Source organism: Tasmannia lanceolata, unplaced genomic scaffold (genome assembly GCF_043159265.1).
Source record: "Tasmannia lanceolata isolate RefF3 unplaced genomic scaffold, GAP_Taslan_0.1 ptg000006l, whole genome shotgun sequence".
Taxonomy (NCBI): Eukaryota; Viridiplantae; Streptophyta; class Magnoliopsida; order Canellales; family Winteraceae; genus Tasmannia; species Tasmannia lanceolata.
In genome coordinates, this window is record NW_027518683.1 from 10,179,640 (window position 1) to 10,199,963 (window position 20,324).

At 39.2% G+C, this 20,324-nt stretch overlaps 1 protein-coding gene across 1 annotated transcript; it reads left to right on the plus strand.

The window, feature by feature from the left end:
* Positions 1 to 3,166: 3,166 nt before the first annotated feature.
* LOC143879631 (cytochrome c oxidase subunit 6b-2-like) lies at positions 3,167 to 11,274 on the plus strand. Its single transcript, XM_077382113.1, has 4 exons — positions 3,167 to 3,313; positions 6,186 to 6,274; positions 6,601 to 6,679; positions 11,039 to 11,274. The coding sequence occupies exons 1-4, from the start codon at positions 3,305 to 3,307 to the stop codon at positions 11,090 to 11,092; spliced, it is 231 nt and encodes a 76-aa protein (XP_077238228.1). The 5' UTR covers positions 3,167 to 3,304; the 3' UTR covers positions 11,093 to 11,274.
* Positions 11,275 to 20,324: the final 9,050 nt, after the last annotated feature.

The window sequence follows — 20,324 nt, forward strand, 5'->3', positions numbered from 1 at the left end:
TACAAAAATGCAAGTAAAATGGTCAACAAACTCTATTTTTTGACTCAATAGATTTAATATATTTCATAGAGTCTTAGTCGTTTTGGACTAGAGGGTGGCATTTTAACTACCACCCCCATGGTGTGGAAGTAAAATCGACCAAGTCAAGTGACCCTCTTCTAAAAAGCCTATCATCCCATCTTCTAAAGCAATTTCTACGTTCAGCTCCAAAAGGCTTTGAGGCATGTGTCAACAAGCATTTATTCACAAGACTTAAAAGGGTCTGGAATGAAAATTATTCAAGCCTCCCTAACATTCATAAAGGAATAGAATTCTGCTCATCAAGGCAGAAACTCTCGGTTCCATCCATTGTTTCCAAATTGCTGACATGAAAAGCTTGCTGGGGTTTCACGAAAAAGCAAATAGTCCCACATTGGATAAGTGAAATGGATGGGGATGGGTTATAAGGGATTGGGCACCCTCCCTCTAATGGCTAGCTTTTATGGGTGAGTTCTATCTAGTTAAATTCCCAACAAGGTCAGAGAGCAATTTTGTTGAAAGCCACTTCGCGGCTGACTTTTTGCAGTAGAGAACAGCCACATTAGATGAATTAAATGAATAAGATTATTAGTTATAAAGATTGATAATGTACTATACTATATACCTGTGGAATGCATTTAGGGTAGTCATCTACAACGTACATGTGGAAACCATTTTGTGACCCTTGGGATGATGGGCCGAAACCCATATGCCTTGAGATGGAGTGATCCGAGCCATTCGATCATTTGCAAAAATAATGGCCTATCACATAGCAACATGTTGTTTAATGCTAAACATTATATAAAAATGGACAGCGCTGATCGTATTGCCCTAAGGGTTGAATCCTAAAGATCATCATCGGTCTCACACGATACATGAGCGTTTAATCTGAACTGTTGATCTAGTGGGCGATTACAAGGCGCCTCACATGGTCATGCTCACATGTCAATTGGACAAAGCATTACACTCTACTAAAATCAAGAGTATAAGATCATCCACTCAAGAGTATAAGACCGTTCAATCAAGCATGACATCCAAACAAGCTCTTAACAAAGGATGGTGACATTCAAACACATGGTAGAATAGCTTTCCTTTCATCTCCATTATTATTGGTCCCATCTTGATTGGATGATCTTAGACTCTTGATTTCAAACACAAAGAATGCGCTTTCCCCTTCCCTCTATTTTTGTGTCCCTCAATCTCCCTCTCCCGAATGTGTATTTGGTATGAGTTTTTATAGGATATAAGCCCTTATAGTCCAGTATTTTTCAAAAAGTACTATACAGCCACACCATACGATGATCCAAACAGTCCATTTGATAGACCACAATGTTTGTAGGTTATGCCCCAAAAAACATTTCGATAAGATGATCCCCAAACCCTCCGATTTATAGAGGAATTGCATATTAAGGAAATCTATATAGATCAGAGGGTTGGGGGATCATCCTATGGGAATGAAAATCGAACAGATGGGTTGTTGTCACCCCATCACAAGTGACTTACAATCAGCCCTTCCGTTTAGGAAAATCACCAAAAAAATGTTTTTTTGCACACATGGCACATTCTCATTATCATCATTTTCCAACAAAAATAAACAAATCAAAGACTTCTATCTTCATCTGCGTGGCCTAATTGTGTGAGAGTCAATGGACCCAGACAGTCCGATGGACTATCCGAATCCGAACTTAAACGGATAGGACTAGGATCCATGGACACATTTCGAGGCCCCATCATAAAATCCAAAATTATTACAGATCAAATCCTGACAACCAACAAAAGCCCGCTGGACAGTCCTAAATCTGATTTTAGTATACGATTTTATGAAGATACCCTTTATTTTTATAACTTTAAGTATTATTTTAGGGGTATTTTAGTAAAAAAGCCATGTGCATTTTTTCGAACGATTTTTTTCATTCATCTCTCTCTAGTGTCAAGTCACCCTCTTTTCTTCCTTCTCTAACCATTGACCTTAGCTAAGTCCCTAGCCCACTACGTTGCCGCTGCTACGGCTCATGTACGGGTCACGTTTGCATTTGCCCTCTTTAAAAATGTAAGTAGGACCCACTAGGATACTCCAATGGACGGTCTGATTTGAAATGGATCATGACTGAGAAGTTGGAAGTAGAATTGAAGAACACTCTCACTTTGATCCGACAAATAAGAAATCTGAATGGATCGTGACTAAGACATAGGTGGATCTGATATGAAGTGGATCCGTTGAGAAGAGGTAACAATGGCCAATGAATTTGGCAAATTTAATGTGTTTTTGTGCATTTCTCGACTTGCCTCTCTCACACTCTCTTATTTTATGCGCACATGTCACCATAGACGACCCTGTGTTTTTTTTTTCCGCACGGGATCCCGTTTTACTAGCAACCCTCTTATATCAACGATTTGATCATGAATGGCTCAAATCCACGCCATCAGTGGCAAACCATGATATTGATAAGGTGAAATGGAGGTGAATCATGACTCAAATACGATAGTAGAAGTGTCGCATAAATTGGAGTCATTAGATTTGATGATTGTGCACGTGTTAATATTTCCCTACTTATCAGTGTTTAATTCCACTCAATTTTTCTTTCTTTCTTGGCACTAAATAATTATCCGAGAGATACATAGAACCACTAAACAGATTGGAAAAAGCCTATAGAGACAGATATTCAAAGAGATGTGTTTGGAATTGGATGCATGGATTTTATAAGCTAAAGCATGGATTTCACAATCCTGAAAAATGTACAATCCAGGTGTCATACCGTTAACCCACCGAGGCGTTGGCTCTTGGGCATAAAGTCATGGGTTTGCTCCCTACTGACGAGCGTTGGAATCCCGCCCCCGACTTACCTGATACCCGTGGTGAGGGGGTCGTTGCGTGTATCCATAGGGACTAGTCCTACCACATCCTACGTCCAAAAAAAACAAAGAAAGAAAGAAAAAAGGTTTCATACCGTATAATCTAGGAGATTTTGCTAGGGACAATCCCAAAAGGCAGTTGGCAGAACGGTAGTTGCATGAGATTCCAGTATTCCACCCACCTGAGATGAGATGAGTTAAATAGGGGGTGTGTTTCCGATTAAAAACAAGAGGTGGTAATATCAAACTTCAAAGGAAAAAGTGTGTCCGCTTAAAAACAGGGGGTGGCAATATTAACCTTCAAAGGAAGAAAAAGCCAAGAAGCCCTGCATTTCCGACTCTATATAACTAAAAGCCTCTCATAGTTTTTCTTCCTTAGAATGCGTTCTCTCCTCTTGCTTTTCAAGAAGTTCCTCTCTTGATCGTTCTGCAAATGGCGGAGGTATGGCCACACAAAGACAAAATCTCCATAGCTCTTTTTTTTTCTTCTTTTATTTCGATCCATATATCTGTCTCTTTCCTCTTCCACATCTTATTTTTTTTCTGGATTTCTGTCCTTGATCTTATGTTAGAAATCTGTTTATTTTCTAATTCATCGTCGAACCTAGAGAGGCGTGGAATTCTTATTCAGCCTGTTTCGAAGAAATCTAGAAATCGTATGTTCTTTAATTTAGAAATTAGGGTTTTGGGGAAATCAGCTAATGTTGAAGAAATCATCGTAGAACGGAGAGAGGGGTGGGATTTTTATGGGATTTGTTAGGCAATTTCACAGAAAGGATTTTTTATGGGATTTGTTAGGCAATTTCACAGAAAGCCATTTCTCTCTCTCTCTCTCTCTCTCTCTCTCTCTCTCTCTCTCTCTCACACACACACACACACACACACACACACACACACACACACACACACATTTGCTCATGGCTGTGAGCCGCCACCCCCTTTCTCCCCTAGCTTTCGTCTCTCAGTGTCAGTGTCGGCCAAGCTAAAATTGATTGATAGGGAAGGAGTATGCAATTCTAAATGAGAATGAACATCAAAGGAAAGAACAATGCTAGAAGAAATCAAGTGGTGAGAACGAGCAATTGTTAGCTTAAAAGAGGTGATAAGAATACATCTTTCTCCCACACTATTGCGAATGCATATCCAAATCAAAAGCTTGATGGTGGGTGACGTGAAATTGAAAGATCCTGCGGTTGTAACCTATTAAATTGTCTCATTTGCCCAACAAGCATGAGAAATGAACCAAGTTCGAATGGTATAGACTTATATAATATAGATTATTGGAGCTGTGCGGAGATTGAGGGAGAATTTTTAGTGGAAGAAATTAAAGTGTCTTTTGAGATGAAATGAGATATACAATTGGGGAAGGGATATTTTGTGTGGCTGTTTTCCACTCTTTAAGGAGGATGTATTTGCAAACTTCAAGAAATTTCACGAGGGTGCAGTTTGAAAGAATCTAAGTGCAAATTTTATAGCTCTTACTATCAAGAAGGATGTGGCAAAGGAATTGAAGGAGATTGAGGGAGAATTTTTAGTAGGTTAAATTGAACTATTTTCTGAGATGAAATGGCGATTCTCTTTTATCTCCCTTCTAGTATTTTGCCAATATCTCCCTCCTTTTTTTCTTCTAAGAATGGAAGTGAAGGAAATTTAAATCTCTCTCATATGCATAAAATCTACTGGGAGGGGAAGTCATTGACTCGTTCAACTCTCGAGGATCAATGATTGACATGGCTGAGCCAAAGACATGGCTGAGTCTTTTAATGTCTTTTGATGAGTTCTTTTCCTAGTCTTAGTTTTGATCATTTATTCCAATGATTATGTTATACTTGAACTGGGTGCATTGGGTCCCTACTGTTTGGCTGTTAAAGGTCCCAATTTGCATTTCTTTCAAGCTCCTTGCGACCACGGCACCTGGAACTCCCGTCCGTCTCATGGTAGTGGCAAACTGGTTTCAGGGCTTCGGTTTCTGATAACGATCTTTGCGTGCTTTTGGTGGGGGCAGGCGTAGCGGAGATAGGGGCATCTGTTGGACTACTTGATGGGTTTTTACGATGGTAGAACACTTGGATGGTGAAATAGGGTAAGTTGTTCTACTTATTCCCTAATAATCTAATATTCGTATGATCATATCAGGAAAGACTAGTACGTGGTGTTTGGGGGATGAGTAAGGACATAGGTTCTACATTGAAGATTGACTTGCATTTGGCTAGATTGCTAGAAATCTGTGGTGTCAATTTTCTCATTGACATTCAATTTTCAAAAAAAATAAAATAAAAATCTCCCATTGACAGTCGCATCCTCGAATTGTGTCCTGATGGCAACCGGTTAAGTGGCAGTGATTTCTAAAGACATGTGGCCACGCCGCGGGGGGGCGGGGGGGGGGGGGGGGGGGGGGATAGAGAATTTTTTGTTCAAATTTTGGGGGTTGATAAAGAAATTTTTCTTTGGTGGATCAGTAGATTCTCTGATTTTCTATTGATGCTTAATTTGCATTTAACCAGAAAGCTGTTATATCTATTATCCAGAAGACATTTAGGCTACGTTTGGATACCTCATGTTTTTGTATTTGGATTTGGATTTGTGTTGTACGAGATAGAGAGAGGGAGGGAGGGATGTCAGCAGCAAGGTCGAGGAGAAGGCAGTTGCCACAAATATTGATTTCCAATTAATTTCTTGCAGAACAGATCTGCAAATCGGATTTTTTTCCAGTTCCAAATCTCAACTGCAAATGTGAGAAATCCAAATCTAAATCTTGTGGCCTTAATGGTAAACAGTCACAAATTATATTGCTACTTGCAAATTTGTTTGTTGTTTCACTGCTAAAAACTTGCGACTGGTGTTAATACTAAAAATCATTTTCTTTCCTGTTTTGTATAAGATCACGACATTACACATGCTACTAGCACTTGCGTTTTTCATTTACTTTCTTGAATGGATGAATTATTCTTTGAGTAGGTGAGATGTCATTAGGACCTTAGGCAGGTATCCGATTATTTTCGTGGATTTATTCTTTTAGCTGACAGGCGGTGGGGGACCTGAAAGAACTCCACAGTCACTTTTTAGCGTATGATCAGGGTGTGTTACTACTTATTACTTCCCTGTAATCCATGGCATTGTTGGATAATCTGTAGTGTCCTTAACAAGTAGATACTTCATTGATTCTATTGTTTCTAACATTCAAATTCCAAATCTTATGCTTGAGCCTTTTCTGCAAACATCACATTCTACTTCGTAGGATTTCATTGTTTCTTGAGTGTGTAGGAGCTCACACAATTTTTTTTTTGGGGTGTTTTCATGGGTTTGTCTACTAGATTGAAATAAAAACAGCCCCAGCTGATTTCCGTTTCCCCACGACAAACCAAACCAGACATTGTTTTACTCGCTACATTGAGTATCACAGGTACAATTTGTTCATCTTGCGTGGGTACATGTATTGTAACTTTATGCTGATCCTTCAAATTAGGTATTTGCTAGGCAATTTTGCAGAAAGCCATTTTGTGGCTCACTTTTGCAGGAGTGAACGGCCACACAGGCTCACTTTTTTGGCAAATTTTGCCTGATTCATTTAATTTATCTGAGATGACTGTTCTCTCCTGCAAAAGTGAACTAAGGAATGGCTGTCCACGAAATTGCCTAGGAAATCCCTTAAGATAATGATTTGATCTTATTTGCCAAGAATTTGTGATGGAACTGAATAATTGACAAGGAATTCAATTACGAATGCAGATGTATGGCAGCAAAAGACGATGAAAGTGAATGCCATAAATTTGCGAAGTACTATCGTTCTCTCTGCCCAGGCGAATGGGTGAGATCCAATGCTGTGCTCATTTTTTGCTTCTCTCTCTATCTTTCTCTCTCTATCTCTCTCTCTCTCTCTCTTGCTTTTCTTTCTTGTTGGTTTTTGAACTGCCGTTAGGCCAAGCTCTCCTATCCATAATTTTTTTATTAGAGATGGATTGCAAGCATGATGGTTGTGTTTCCTTTGATCACAAGTGTTGTTTCACTAGAGAACTCGACCCAATTTGCTTTCATCTGGCTTCTTAGAGAAGAAAAATGGAAAAAGGTCACACACTTCTCAACTGAAAACTGAGCCGAGCAGACCTGTCGGTGTGGTTATACTCAAAGTGTGGTTTTACTCAAACTGAAGGCAAGCTTGGTGTGTGGGTCTGTCTCTGTCTCTGTCTTTGTCTCTGTCTCTACACACACACACACACACACACACACACACCATATATATATGAGGAAAAGGATTGTGAGCTTGAGCGTTCCAATCAAATGGTGCGCTTGAGCTCTCAAACCCATGTGGCCCACATTGTTAGGATGATCCAAAGCATTCATTTGAAAGGCCCTTACATAGATAGGGTGTATACAAAAAATCAGCTCCATAGGATCATCCTAACCCATCCATTTGTGGAGGTCAAAATGGACAGACTACAAATCTGCCCATTTTTGCCCTCCACTTTTGGAGGGGTTAGGATGATTCAATGGAGCTGATTTGTGGTACACACCCTATCTATGATAGGGCCTTGCAAATGAATGGTTTGAATCCTCACAGAAATTGTGGGACCCATGTGATTGGTGCACGCAAGCGCACCATTTGATGTTAGAGCTCAAGCACACGAACACATTCCTCTCTCTCTCTCTCTCTCTCTATATATATATATATATATATATATATATATATATATATATATATATATATATATATATATATATATATAGAGAGAGAGAGAGAGAGAGAGAGAGAGAGAGAGAAAACGGTTCCTACACATATGTGTAAATAAGTTATCTACACACTAGCTTAAAATACAGTGGGGGCCACATTATTTGGGTGATCCAAACCATTCATTTTTAAGGCCCTCACATAGATAGGGTGTCCACAAAAAATCAGATCCATAGGATCATCCTAACCATTCGAACTGTGGAGGCAAAAAATGGACTAATTTGTGAAGGTTTAAAGACATCCATTTTACCTCCACAGATCGTAGGGTTGGGATGATCATATGGATCTAATTTTTTGTAGACACCCTATCTATGTGAGGGCCTTTAAAATGGATGGCTTGGAATACCCAAACAATGTGAGCCCCCACTGTATTTTAAGCTAGTGTGTAGAGAACTCTCTACACATGTGTAGGAACCGTTTTCTCATATATATATATATATATATATATATATATATATATATCAGTGTTTAAAAACGCGGATGGGATGCGGAACGCGGCCAAGAAGAATCCTTGTCGACTTGGCGCGGACGCGGCCAAGAATGCGGTTGGCGTGGTTATAACTCGGGAGAGTCAATGGTGTTTTTATTGACTCCGTAGGGCAAAATGCGGAATGCGGATGTGGTGCAACGTTGAACACGGCCCAGAAAAATCCTTGTCGACTCGGGCAAGTTCCTTGTCGTCTCAACGAGTTTTTAAACACGTTTGAGCACAGAAACACATTCGAGCACATTTCCTATATATATATATATATATATATATATATATATATATATATATATATATAGAGAGAGAGAGAGAGAGAGAGAGAGAGAGAGAGAGAGAGAGAGAGAGAGAGAGAGAGAACATTTCCTACACACTTGTGTAGGTAAGTTACCTACACACTACCTTAAAATACAGTGGGGGCCCACATTGTTTGGGTGATCCAAACAATTCATTTGAATGATCCTCACATAGATAGGGTGTCCACAAAAAATCAGATCCATAGGATCATCCCAACCCTACGATTTGTGGAGGTAAAATGGACGTGTATAAACCTTCACAAATTAGTCCATTTTTTGCCTCCATAGTTTGAATGGTTAGGATGATCCTATGGATCTGATTTTTTGTGGACACCCTATCTATGTGAGGATCATTCAAATGAATGGTTTGGATCACCCAAACAATGTGGGCCCCCACTGTATTTTAAGGTAGTGTGTAGGTAACTTACCTACACAAGTGTGTAGGAAATGTTCTCTCATATATATATATATATATATATATATATATATATATATATATATATAGGAAATGGTTTTTGCGCTCGAGCGCAGATAAGCTTATCTGCGCTCGAGCACAGAAACAGGGTGGGGCCACATTTTTGATGGGATCCAAAGCATTCATTTGATTGGCCCTTTCATGCATAGGGTGTCTACCAAAAATCAGCTCCATTGGATCACCTTAGGGTGTCCATTTGTGGGGCAAAAAATGGACAGATTTGTGGACAAACAGTATCTGTCCATTTTTGGCCCCACAAATGGACACCCTATGGTGATCCAATAGAGCTGATTTTTGGTAGGCCCCCCATCCATGATGGGGCCTTCCAAATGAATGGTTTGGATCACCCCCCCAATGCCCCCTCCCCCCTGTTTCCAGCACTCGAGCTTAGATAAGCTATCTGCTCTCGAGCGCAGGAAGTCAGGAACCCTTTTCTCATATATATATATATATATATATATATATATATATATATATATATATAGAGAGAGAGAGAGAGAGAGAGAGAGAGAGAGAGAGAGAGAACGGTTCCTACACACGTGTAGATAACTTATCTGCACACTAGCTTAAAATACAGGGGCCACATTGTTTGGGTGATCCAAGCCATTCATGTTAAAGGCCCTCACATAGATAGGGTGTCCTCAAAAAATCAGATCCATAGGATCATCCCAACCCTACGATTTGTGGAGGTAAAATGGACGTCTTTAAACCTTCACCAATTAGTCCATTTTTTGCCTCCACAGTTCGAATCGTTAGGATGATCCTATGGATCTGATTTTTTGTGGACACCCTATCTATGTGAGGGCCTTAAAAATGAATGGTTTGGATCACCCAAACAATGTGGGCCTCCACTGGTTTTTAAGCTAGTGTGTAGATAACTTATCTACACAAGTGTGTAGAAACCGTGTAGATAACTTCTCTCTCTCTCTCTCATATATATGTGTGTGTGTGTGTGGGGGGGGGGGGGGGGGGGGGGGGGGGGGGGGGGGATTTGCTAGGGACCATCGCATAAGGCATTTCGCGGACCGGCTGTTGCATGAGAGAGACTAGCCACCTCAGATGAATTAAATGATATGTGGTTGCTCCCTCATGCAACAGCCGGTCCGCGAAATGCCTTATGAGATAGTCCCTAGCAAATCCCCCCACCCCACGTACCCTCTATTCAATCCTTTTCCTTCTTGTTGCTGGATATCTCGTTTGTACACATCTTCTCTTTGTTTCCGATCCTCTAGTGAGTTACAGACAGAGACGGAAAAGATAGAGAGATAGAGAGGGGGAGGGTGGGATGTGCGTGCATTGGCGTGCGCATGCTTGTAAATTGGTATAATCAGAGATTGTAATGAAGCCGTCTCAAGCTTTTCTTACCAGTAGGTTTTTCATAACATCTCCGGGAGGGAGGGAGGGAGGGAGGGAGAGATGTGCGTGTGCATGCTTGCACACGTGCAAGCATGCTTGTAAATTGGTATAATGAGACATTATAATGAAGCTGTCTCAAGCTGTTCTTATCAGTTTCTGGGTTTTTCATAACATCTTCTCCGGTAAACTATTAGTGGAGGTTGATTCCTCAAATGCATTTGCTAGGACAACAATGCGACGTCTGAATAAGTATGTTAGGATGCCCCATTAAGCATTGAATAAGTGGCACTTTTGATGGCGTTACTGAGGCATTTTACCCATACATGTCCTGGAGTGTAATGCCCTGTGGAGTGTCCAAGTGCACACAAATATTGGCATAACAAAAGTCCATAAAGCAGAAGTATACAAGTAACCTAGGCTAGGAGGCTACATGTCACGATTGCATGATCATCAACTATTAGTGAACGTTCTCTGGATTAAGTGATCATTAATAGCAGAAAGCTAGAATCGACTAACCAGAACCTAGTCTTGCATGTACTCTCTCTTTTTGTAACTGTTTCTGATACTGATGCACTATTCTTTATTTGGTAGTCTCATATGAAGAAAGTGTTAAAAGGTTTTCTGATTGTCTATGATGATGCTTGTGTTTTTTGGGCTAGTGATTTAGATCCTGTCTCACAGCTTGCTCAAGGTGCTCAAGTACCGGACCACATACTTTTTTTCTCGTCTTAATTTCTTGCAATTATAATCTACTAGTAATTAAAGGGTTCATTTTCAGGTTTTGTCGATATATTTCCATTTAAGCCGTTGTTTTCTTCCAATTGCCACAGGTTGAGAGATGGAATGAGCAGCGAGACAATGGAACTTTTCCTGGTCCTCTCTAATCTATAGATTGGTTGGCTCATTTACTTCTCCACCTTCTGCTTTGGGTGGAGGAGTGTGAAATTTGGATGCAATTATCCATTCAGACTCATGTTGAGATTGATTTCAGACAAGACTTTTTTGTTGGTGTGGTTTTTGAGCAAATGATATAATAATAATTTACTGCATCTCATTTCACTTTCAATTTTTTTTTTTTTTTTTTGCTGCATCTCATTTGGCACTGGGATGTTTGGTGTCTAGTCCTACGCTTTTATTGTTCCATTTTTTTTCTCTTACTGTATGTGGGCTGACCCATCTGTTCCTTTTTAGTACACATCCATGGCATGTGAGCAATGCCTATTTTTGCCTATTTTCAAGGACACTAGTGAGGCAGTTTTTTCCCTCTTAGCTGGCAGGATGAATCACATTAAGGTACAGTTTGGTTGGTTTGGAAAATCAACAGAAACTTTTGGCCCTAAAGTTTTGAATAAACAGGTGATATCTGCACTCCCCTCTATCTAAGGTTTTCTCAACAAGCTATCAACAGCCAACTGCCTTGTGAGCTTAGTCTAAGGTTGGATCCTCTACCGGTGCATTAGTGAATCAAACTTGTTCTATCACAAACATTATTTTAATAGGTAGATCGAGAACTAAAGGGTGTCCTTGATGTGAATTTTATAAACAATGCTTGAAATTTCTTTACAAACAACATTTTTGAGGAAATCAATGAGACGGATAAATAAATGCAAGGATCTTTTTCTGTGATTTGATTGGATGCAATGCTGATAGTAACTAGCATTTACACCCCCCTGGTTTCAATGATGGTACTCCTCTCTAGGGCTGCAAATGAACCGAGCCGGCTCGGGAACATGTTTGGGTTCGGCTCGGTAAAAGCTCGGTTTGGGCTCGTTCGTTTACTAAACGAGCCGAATCCGAGCCCAAAAATTAGGCTCGCCAAATAAACGAGCCAAACTTGAGCTTTGTATAGTTCGGCTTGGAAAAGCTTGCGAGCTTTTTAGGCTCGGTTCATAAACGAGCCGAGCTTTAAAGCTTGGATTATGTTTGTTTTTTATATATAAAATAAAAGAATGTGGGTTGTTTATCAAAAGGGTCTTGGGTTCAAATCTCACAATTGTATGTTTTTAACATTCTTGAGCCGAGCCGAGCTTAAGCTCGGTTCGTTCCACTTAACGAGTTGAGCCGAGCCGAGCTTTCTCGGATATTTCATGAGCCGAGCCAAGCCAAGCTTTTTTCAAAAACTAAACGAGCCGAGCCGAACCGAACACGAGCCTTCATAAAAACCAAATGAGCCGAGCCCGAACACCCCAAAGCTCGGCTCATCTCGGCTCATTTGCAGCCCTACAGTCCTCTCTTCATTTCACACTTCTCTAGTTGGGATATAGTAAATCCTAAAGAACTATGACCCACCGAATTAATATTAAAAAAATCTTAATGCTGCCACCTTAGAATTTGCTTTGGCTTGCATTGATCTATGATTAGGGTTATAGATTGGCTTGGGTTGGAGCTTTTGGTGAAGTGGTCAAGTGGGTTTTCTATACATAACATGCAACTAGTCTTTTTCAAAATAAAAATTGTATTTTGAGGACTGACTCTTCTCTCGAAGCGGGTGGAGAGGCTGATCTTCCCTCTGAGAAGATCAATCAATTTGGGTTCATAACACCTAAGTGATATCTGTTTTAAGTGATATCTGTTTGATGAAATGTGTTTGATGAAATGGAGAAACGGTGGAAATGAAGTGAAAGAATAGATAGATTTTTATGTGGTTATGTGTGTGCTGACATAATGAGGTCATGGGTGATATCATTGCATAACGAGATGGACATTTTTGTCAGAACACGCAGAGTGGAGATCAGTCATGTCAATGCACTGAGGAGGCACGATTGCTGGTGTTCATCAAAGTAATTTAATGGTGTGACCTACTAACTTACCACTTAGGCCTTGTAGGAAATTTCAGGAAGAGGAAAACTTTTCTGAAAGGGGAATGATATTCCCCCCCTCTAACGGATAAAATCCCATCCCCTCCCCCCCCCCCCCCCCCCCCCCCCCCCCTCCCAAACGTTATGAGTTAAGTTTTAAAGGCAAAAAAATGGTTAAAGGTGGTGAATTTATCGTCATGCAGTGAACCATTCTCACAGAAACCGTTAGGTTGGGGGTATCATTTCCCGTCCGAAAAAGAAAACCCTTTAAAACGGACCCCCCTTCAGAAAAGAAAGACAAATGTGGAAGTGGAAGGAAGCCAAGCAATGCAAAGCAAAAACACATGCCTTTCCCATTATTTCAATGGTGGGACCCTGGTTTCCATCAATGAAAAAAGGTGGTGCACTGTTTCTCAAAATCAACAAAAATTGTTTTCCTACACTGTTTATTTATTTATATTTGGTGGGTACTGTTTAAAATTTTGTGATGCATTGGCTAATAATGTCAAAAGAGAACAGTGGGTGAGATAGTACTGTCAAGATTAGCTGTGGCGATCAATTCTAGGGGTCCAAGATAGGGACATGCATGTTCAATTGATCTTCTATAACATGATGAGATGAGCCATATGACGTTGGACTGAATTGTGGTTGCCGATCGGACTAATTAATGGATTCGATCACATAGACTCGGCACAAGTGAAGCACAAAGAGTGTATAATTAAGGAGGAAGCCTGCTTAACTACCACCACATTTTAGCATTTTTCATATTGGTACATTGGTAATTTGGTATATACCCTCCTTCAATACCAATAAATCGATAAGATAGCTAAAAAATATTACTGCAAATAATCGTTCCACACAGGCATTTCGTGGATGGCCTGTTGCATGTGATGAGAGCAGCCACCTCATGAATGAAGACAAAACCTGCTGAAAACGAGCCTGTGTGGCTGCTCTCACTTGCAACAGGATGATGACAATACACCATAGCAGTGTAAGGAACATGTTAAATGTATGCAAATGTATCACAATAGACCTACTTGAGAGGCTTAGGTTTGAAAGCCAAAGAAAAATAAAAGATGCAATAAAATCTACATTTTAGGAGAGGGGAGTTTCACCTCTCTGCAATGGAATTTCGTTTGGGATTTTTACAACAGCCAATGGAGTTTGATTTTGCGTGGGAAGAAGAAGGTAAAAAAGTCAAATTAGTAGGTGAAATGCATTGGGATTTGTTGCTTACTTTCTTGGAGGGAAAGGCAACATAAGGGCATTTTTTGTCCTAAAACACTCCTTGGGATGCGTTTCACCTCTTTTCGAGAAATTAGCCAACTCTACCCTTTTTTGAGATTTTTAGATAAAACTCACAATTTTTTTGAGAATTTTCCCTTTTTACGGTGGCAGCATAACTTTAGACAATTTTAAATATTAATTAAAGTGTCAACTTTAGGGAGGAGTGCCATCATTGAAACAAGAGGGTGTAAATATCATTTCCTTCCCAAAAATGTTTGGGACTATCTGCGTTGCATCCAATTTGCAGGGAATCTAACCGGGTAGAACTCACCCCTAAAAGCTAGTCATTAGAGGGAGCGTGCTCATTCCCTTTTAACACATCCCCATCCATTTCACTTATCCGACGTGGGACTATTTGTTTTTGTGTAGAACCCCAACACAATCAAATTACAGAAAAAGATCCTTGCATTTATTTATTTGTTTCCATTTCTCTCCATCCACAATCAATTCCTCAAAACTGTTGTTTTAGAAACTACGAGCATTAAAAAATGCGCATAGAAAGACACCCTCTAGTTTGATATCTATCTTATTCAAAATAAGTAAGAACTTCACATACAGCAAACTTTTAGAAGTGGCTTGGTAAGAAAACAAAGAACAAGTCGCTAGCCATTTCGGCAGCTCTTTTGCAAGTGAAGACAGCCATGTCAGATGAATTAATTGAATAAGACAACCTCTGCCAAAAGAGTAACATGTGTGGCTGTCATAGATCACATGGCCACCAAATCCCAAATAAGTTTTCACATACAGCAAACTTTTGGCAGTGATTTAGTAAGAAAACAAAGAACATGCAGCTAATCAAGCCTATATAATTACATAGATTTCTATGAATTTCACTTTTCTTCCATTAACACCAACATGTGCTTATATAAAGCACTTGGAGATAAACATTGGAAGTGATAGAAAAGATCTGAAGAAGATCATCTTAATCCTAATCCTAACTCCTTAATCTCCTACTCTAACACACTTGATCCAATGGTCAGATCTTATATACACTAACTAAGACTAAGGTCACACATCTACGCAATAGTTACGTAGACAAGGGAACATTTTTCACGTGAAAGTTGAGAGATGAATATCCCCCACCACCTGGGGCAACTTTTTGACGTTTTATTTTTTTGTGGCTGTGTCAAAAGTGGATCGAGAGGATCCTTGGGATAGAAATCCTTGGATACACTGTTCGTGAGGTTGACTATCTTGCTTGGATAAGTTTAGGGAGATGATATTTTCACTCCCTCTGCATTATGCGCGCGCTCCCCTTATAACATGATTTGACGTGAAAAGTGCGCAACTGGACGTCAAAATCATGTTATAAGGGCGTAATGCAGGGGGTGAAAATATCTTCTCCCTAAGTTTATCCTGACATTATCCTGTCCACTTTTCACTAATTTTAATTCTAGGGCGGTATCATTAGAAACCTTAAATCGATGAGGCTAACATTTTGGGAGAGGTTTGATCACCTATCAAGGCACTGTGTTAAATCTTGGCACTTTCTTGGATTTCTTTTTAGGCTAATTCTTTTAACCTGATTAAGCATGACCACGGGATCAATAGGCGATTAAGGATATCAGGTGGAGATGTGCTCGCAGAATGTCATAGGAGGAAGCCACGGGACTTCTGCCTGCACGCCCTGCATTCAGGTTCACCATTCTCATTAACCAAAATAACTTGCGGATGATATTTTGTTAAAGAAAATCATATCCTACAAGACCTTTTCAATTGAGGTATTGATGGCTTTTCTTTGGGAATATGCTGTAAGATTTTATTAAACCAAATTAATGTGGAACTTATCTGCGGCCATGGCGATTAGAATCGAAGATCATGACTCCCTCGAATCTCGACGAACCACGAACACTATCTCCGCTACGCACACGAACAAGAGAAGATAGGTCTTCTAATCTTGAGAAGACCTTAGGCTCGATCGATGGAATCGCAGGCACTCTTTCCTCTCAGATTAGGGACCCTTTCTTTAGATGGAACTTTATTTAGACGTATGTGTTTATTCCCATCAAACACCCACACATTTATTGAGTTTGGGAGTGCACGTATTTGCATCCCACCACAACTCAAACACTTTAGTGTTTTATAAATTAAAAACACTTTGGGATTTATCTAGAAGACTCTCTGTGAATAGGATACAAAGTGGAGAAGGAAACTAACGTTTCTACTTGAGGTGGGTCCCAACAATGTGGGCCACACCAAAAATGCCAACATATGCCTCCAAGGATTTCATTGTTGTCTTCTATCGAGAGACCACTCTCTCACTATGCTCTCCCCTGAGTTTTCTTCAACATCTTCCTTAGCATCATGAGATGATGCTGCACTTGTGAAGAACAATAGCCACTTCTGGTAACCCATCTACAAATTGCTTTGTGACTGCAGGATTATCAAAATCTTCAATGGTTTGACCATTTTAAAGATCGCAGTTCTGGTTCTAGGAATTCTCTTCTTTTTAGGATCTCAAAGTCCTGTAACCCAACCCTATTATCTCCATGGCTTAAGAAGGTGCAACGTATTCCCTTAACATCCAACTTGACTCTAATTATCTTGGTAAGTGCAGGTAGGCCTTGTAGCCTAAGACCAACTTGAGTAAGATATAGTTTATACTCTTTGTGGAAGTGGAACATCTCATTCTATAAGATTGCCCCTTGACAAATTAAACAATTAATATGCAGTGCAAAAAGGTTTTATTAACTTTAGCCATGATAGCTTGCTCTTGATCCTTTCAACAATAGTTTGGTTTATTCTAACTACCATGCCATCAAGTTTAGGGGTATATGGAACGATCTTCCTATGCCCGATATCATGCTCTACATAGTACCTTTTAAACTCTCTAAATTTGTACTTATCACCACTATTTGTTCGCAAACACTTGATAGGTTTTTTATCTTCTTCCAAAAATAGCATTAAATTTCTTGAGGGCCCGTTTGGATGCAGAGAAGATTTTGATTTGGATTTCTCACATTTGCAGCTCTTTTTGCATTGTAATTTGGATCCGGATCAAATTCTTGGATTTCCAATTCAGCAACTGACCGTGAAAAAATTCAGATTTTCAAATATGCTGTGCAAATAAGAAATTGGAAATTCACAAATCTGGCAGTTTCCTTCACCCTCTTTGCTCTTCAACCTCTCCCTCCAGTAGGAAGTACCCCTTCCAGCTCTCTCTCCCTCAACATGAGCTACCGGATCTATTTATTTTGTATTCAAAACTCAATTCCAAATCCAAATACAATATATGAGGTATCCAAATGGGCTCCAAAGTTTTTGAAAATTTCACCTTTACTTTTCGTAGCACATGAATGCATTTATGATGTATTTATACTGGAAAAGAGCTGTTTCTGTAGAAATATTGACATCCCTTTCTCACTTTTATGACTAAGATATCCGTGCCATAAATTTGACGATGAATCTTCTAAGATAGTATTTACCTGGCCATTAGATATTTGTGCCTTCAAATCCTATAGTACCATAATTTGACCCTTTTGTCATCACAGGTGAAACCTTTTTTAGTTTAAAAGAATAAGTGTTTATGAAACCAGAAGCATAACCAACCATTAATATATAAAAAGAAGAAAGATAAGAGATCAGTATGACAAGAATGAGCTATGAAAAAGTTTATTTTGCTTGAAGAAAAGAAGGAAACAAGCAGTACAACGTTCACAAGGGAAAACAGATAAGATGTGGGTTTGATCGTTGAAGCATATGATGAAGACTTCCAAAGAGGCCTTATTTTCTCATTCTTAAATAAGATTAATTTAAAACAATGTTTTTTGGTACATAAGGACGGGCATCCGAAGAGGCCCGAAGATCATCTAATCCAAATGGTTGGTCTGGATTCCTGGATATGTCACAGATATCTGTACATTATTTCAAAATAATTGTAATTGTGCAAGGAACACCACTATGCCAAACAAGCATAGTTTGGAAAAATCATTACTTTCAACTCTCTAGTTAGAAATGATATAGTGTGTGAATGGACCGGACCAATTCAAATTTCAGGGGTTTTGAGAATCATTTGGTTGTCCCACAATTATTGGCATTTCACTATATGGTTTGTTCCTACATGTTTAAAGATAAGGTTTGGGAAATGATATATTCACTCCTTTTTCTTACTTGTGACTGCCCCACTCTAGGGTAAAAGAGGAGTCATAAATACAATAGAGGGGGCCGTTCTAAGTAAGAAAAGTGGGTGAATATATCACTTCCCTAAAACGTCTGGTGGATGATTTATTTTTGGGGAATGATATCCCCCTCTAACGGATAAAATTCCCCCCTTTAACGTTAAGTTTTAAAGGCAAAGAAAAATGTTAAAGCGGGTGAATTTATCCTCAATCAGTGAACCACTCACAGAAGCCGTTAAGGGAGGAAGGGACGAGGGGGATCTTTTTTTGTGTGTGGGGAGTGGGGGGTGGAATATCATTTCCCATTTTTTTTTTCATGGTAAAATTATGTGGGAAACAAAGTAATGAATAATACCAGAGATCTACGAATGAAAGATGTTGTGTAGATGTTTTATATTCTGGCTATAATTTATTACTTGAATGGGACTAATATATGTGATGATGCCGAAATCTGCTCTATACGATCTAGTAGTGATAGAGTTATTCCTATAAGCAACTTGCACTCACAGAAAGATGTTAGTAGTACCGGAATTATGATACTTCAATATTTAAGCTAGAAATCAGAATCACAGGTAAATTGAAGGGAAGGAGATGAAGTTCAGAAGTATTACCAACGAAGAAGAGGTGGGAGATGATTTGACTGAACTTGGTCTTTCCAGGCTGCCTACGTACCCCTTTATTGAGGATCAAGTCTAACGTAGTTCCATTATGAAGGTGAGGGTCTCTTTTTATAGAGAATATAGTCCATGATGATTAGAATTTTACTGTTTTAGGAGTCTTTCCTTATTGGTCGACTTTCACGGGAGATAAGTTCATATATATTTTAATAGATATCTTATTTCCCTATATCAGTAAGTTACTAACAATGGGACTCTTATATTTGAAAAATTACAGCCTTAGAGCATATTGCCTCTTTAAGGGGCAGTTTCCCAATTATGAACGTTGCTATTTATAGGGAGAGGATAAGATCTCATTCCCTTATCCCGTAGGTCGGTTTCTAATTACTCGGAAGTACCACGTGTCGTTTTTACCCCTAATAGTATGTGACATGTATTAGGATTTAGAGTCGGGGGATATGTAATATTTTTACTCAAAGAAAAGATAGAAAAAAAAAAAAAAAAGTTTAACCCAGATAATGAAGATAATGAAATTCTCTTCTCCGTAGATGTTGCCGTTGTAACTCTTTTATTTTTTTCCTGTTGGAAACACTCCTAAAAGGAGATCCCATTTAGAGAATTACTTTTTTTCATATCGGAAACACTTATAAAAGGTGATCCCATTTAGAGAATAAAGATAATGGTGAAAATGAGTGATGATTTTGTCTTTTTCAAGATTTTTTTTTGCATATCATGCATTCACTCTATCAATTGAACCTAGGAATGAATTGGCAGAAAATGACCGAGGATTTTGTCCTTTTCACGTGATTTTTTGCATGTCATGCATTGGATTCGACGTACGATGTATGAATTGGACCTAAGAATGAATTGGCATAATCTTCTTAGAGCCAAATTATTCTCTTTCGTGGGTCCAAAAATGTACCATCACTTTCTTTGTATTGTATCATCAACTTATTCATTTATTAATTTCACAGTAATAGAAATTCACATCCCACTGACACACAGAATTTGTAACTTGCCATCCTCTAGAGTAGCAACCACAGATTTACCTACTTTGGAAGGGTGAGAGCTCACTTTCTTGTCTTATTGCGCGTGTCACGTTAAAGGACTCAAACGAAATCCCTTTTTGCTAACAGCCCTCTTTGCTGTTTATTTGTATTACTTGTAATGAAATGAACACAACCATGTTTTAACAAGGGGAATGATATTCCCCCCTCTGACGGATAAAATCCCACCTTTAACATTATTCGTTAGGTTTTAAGGGTTTTGCTGGAAATGATATTTTACACATCTTTT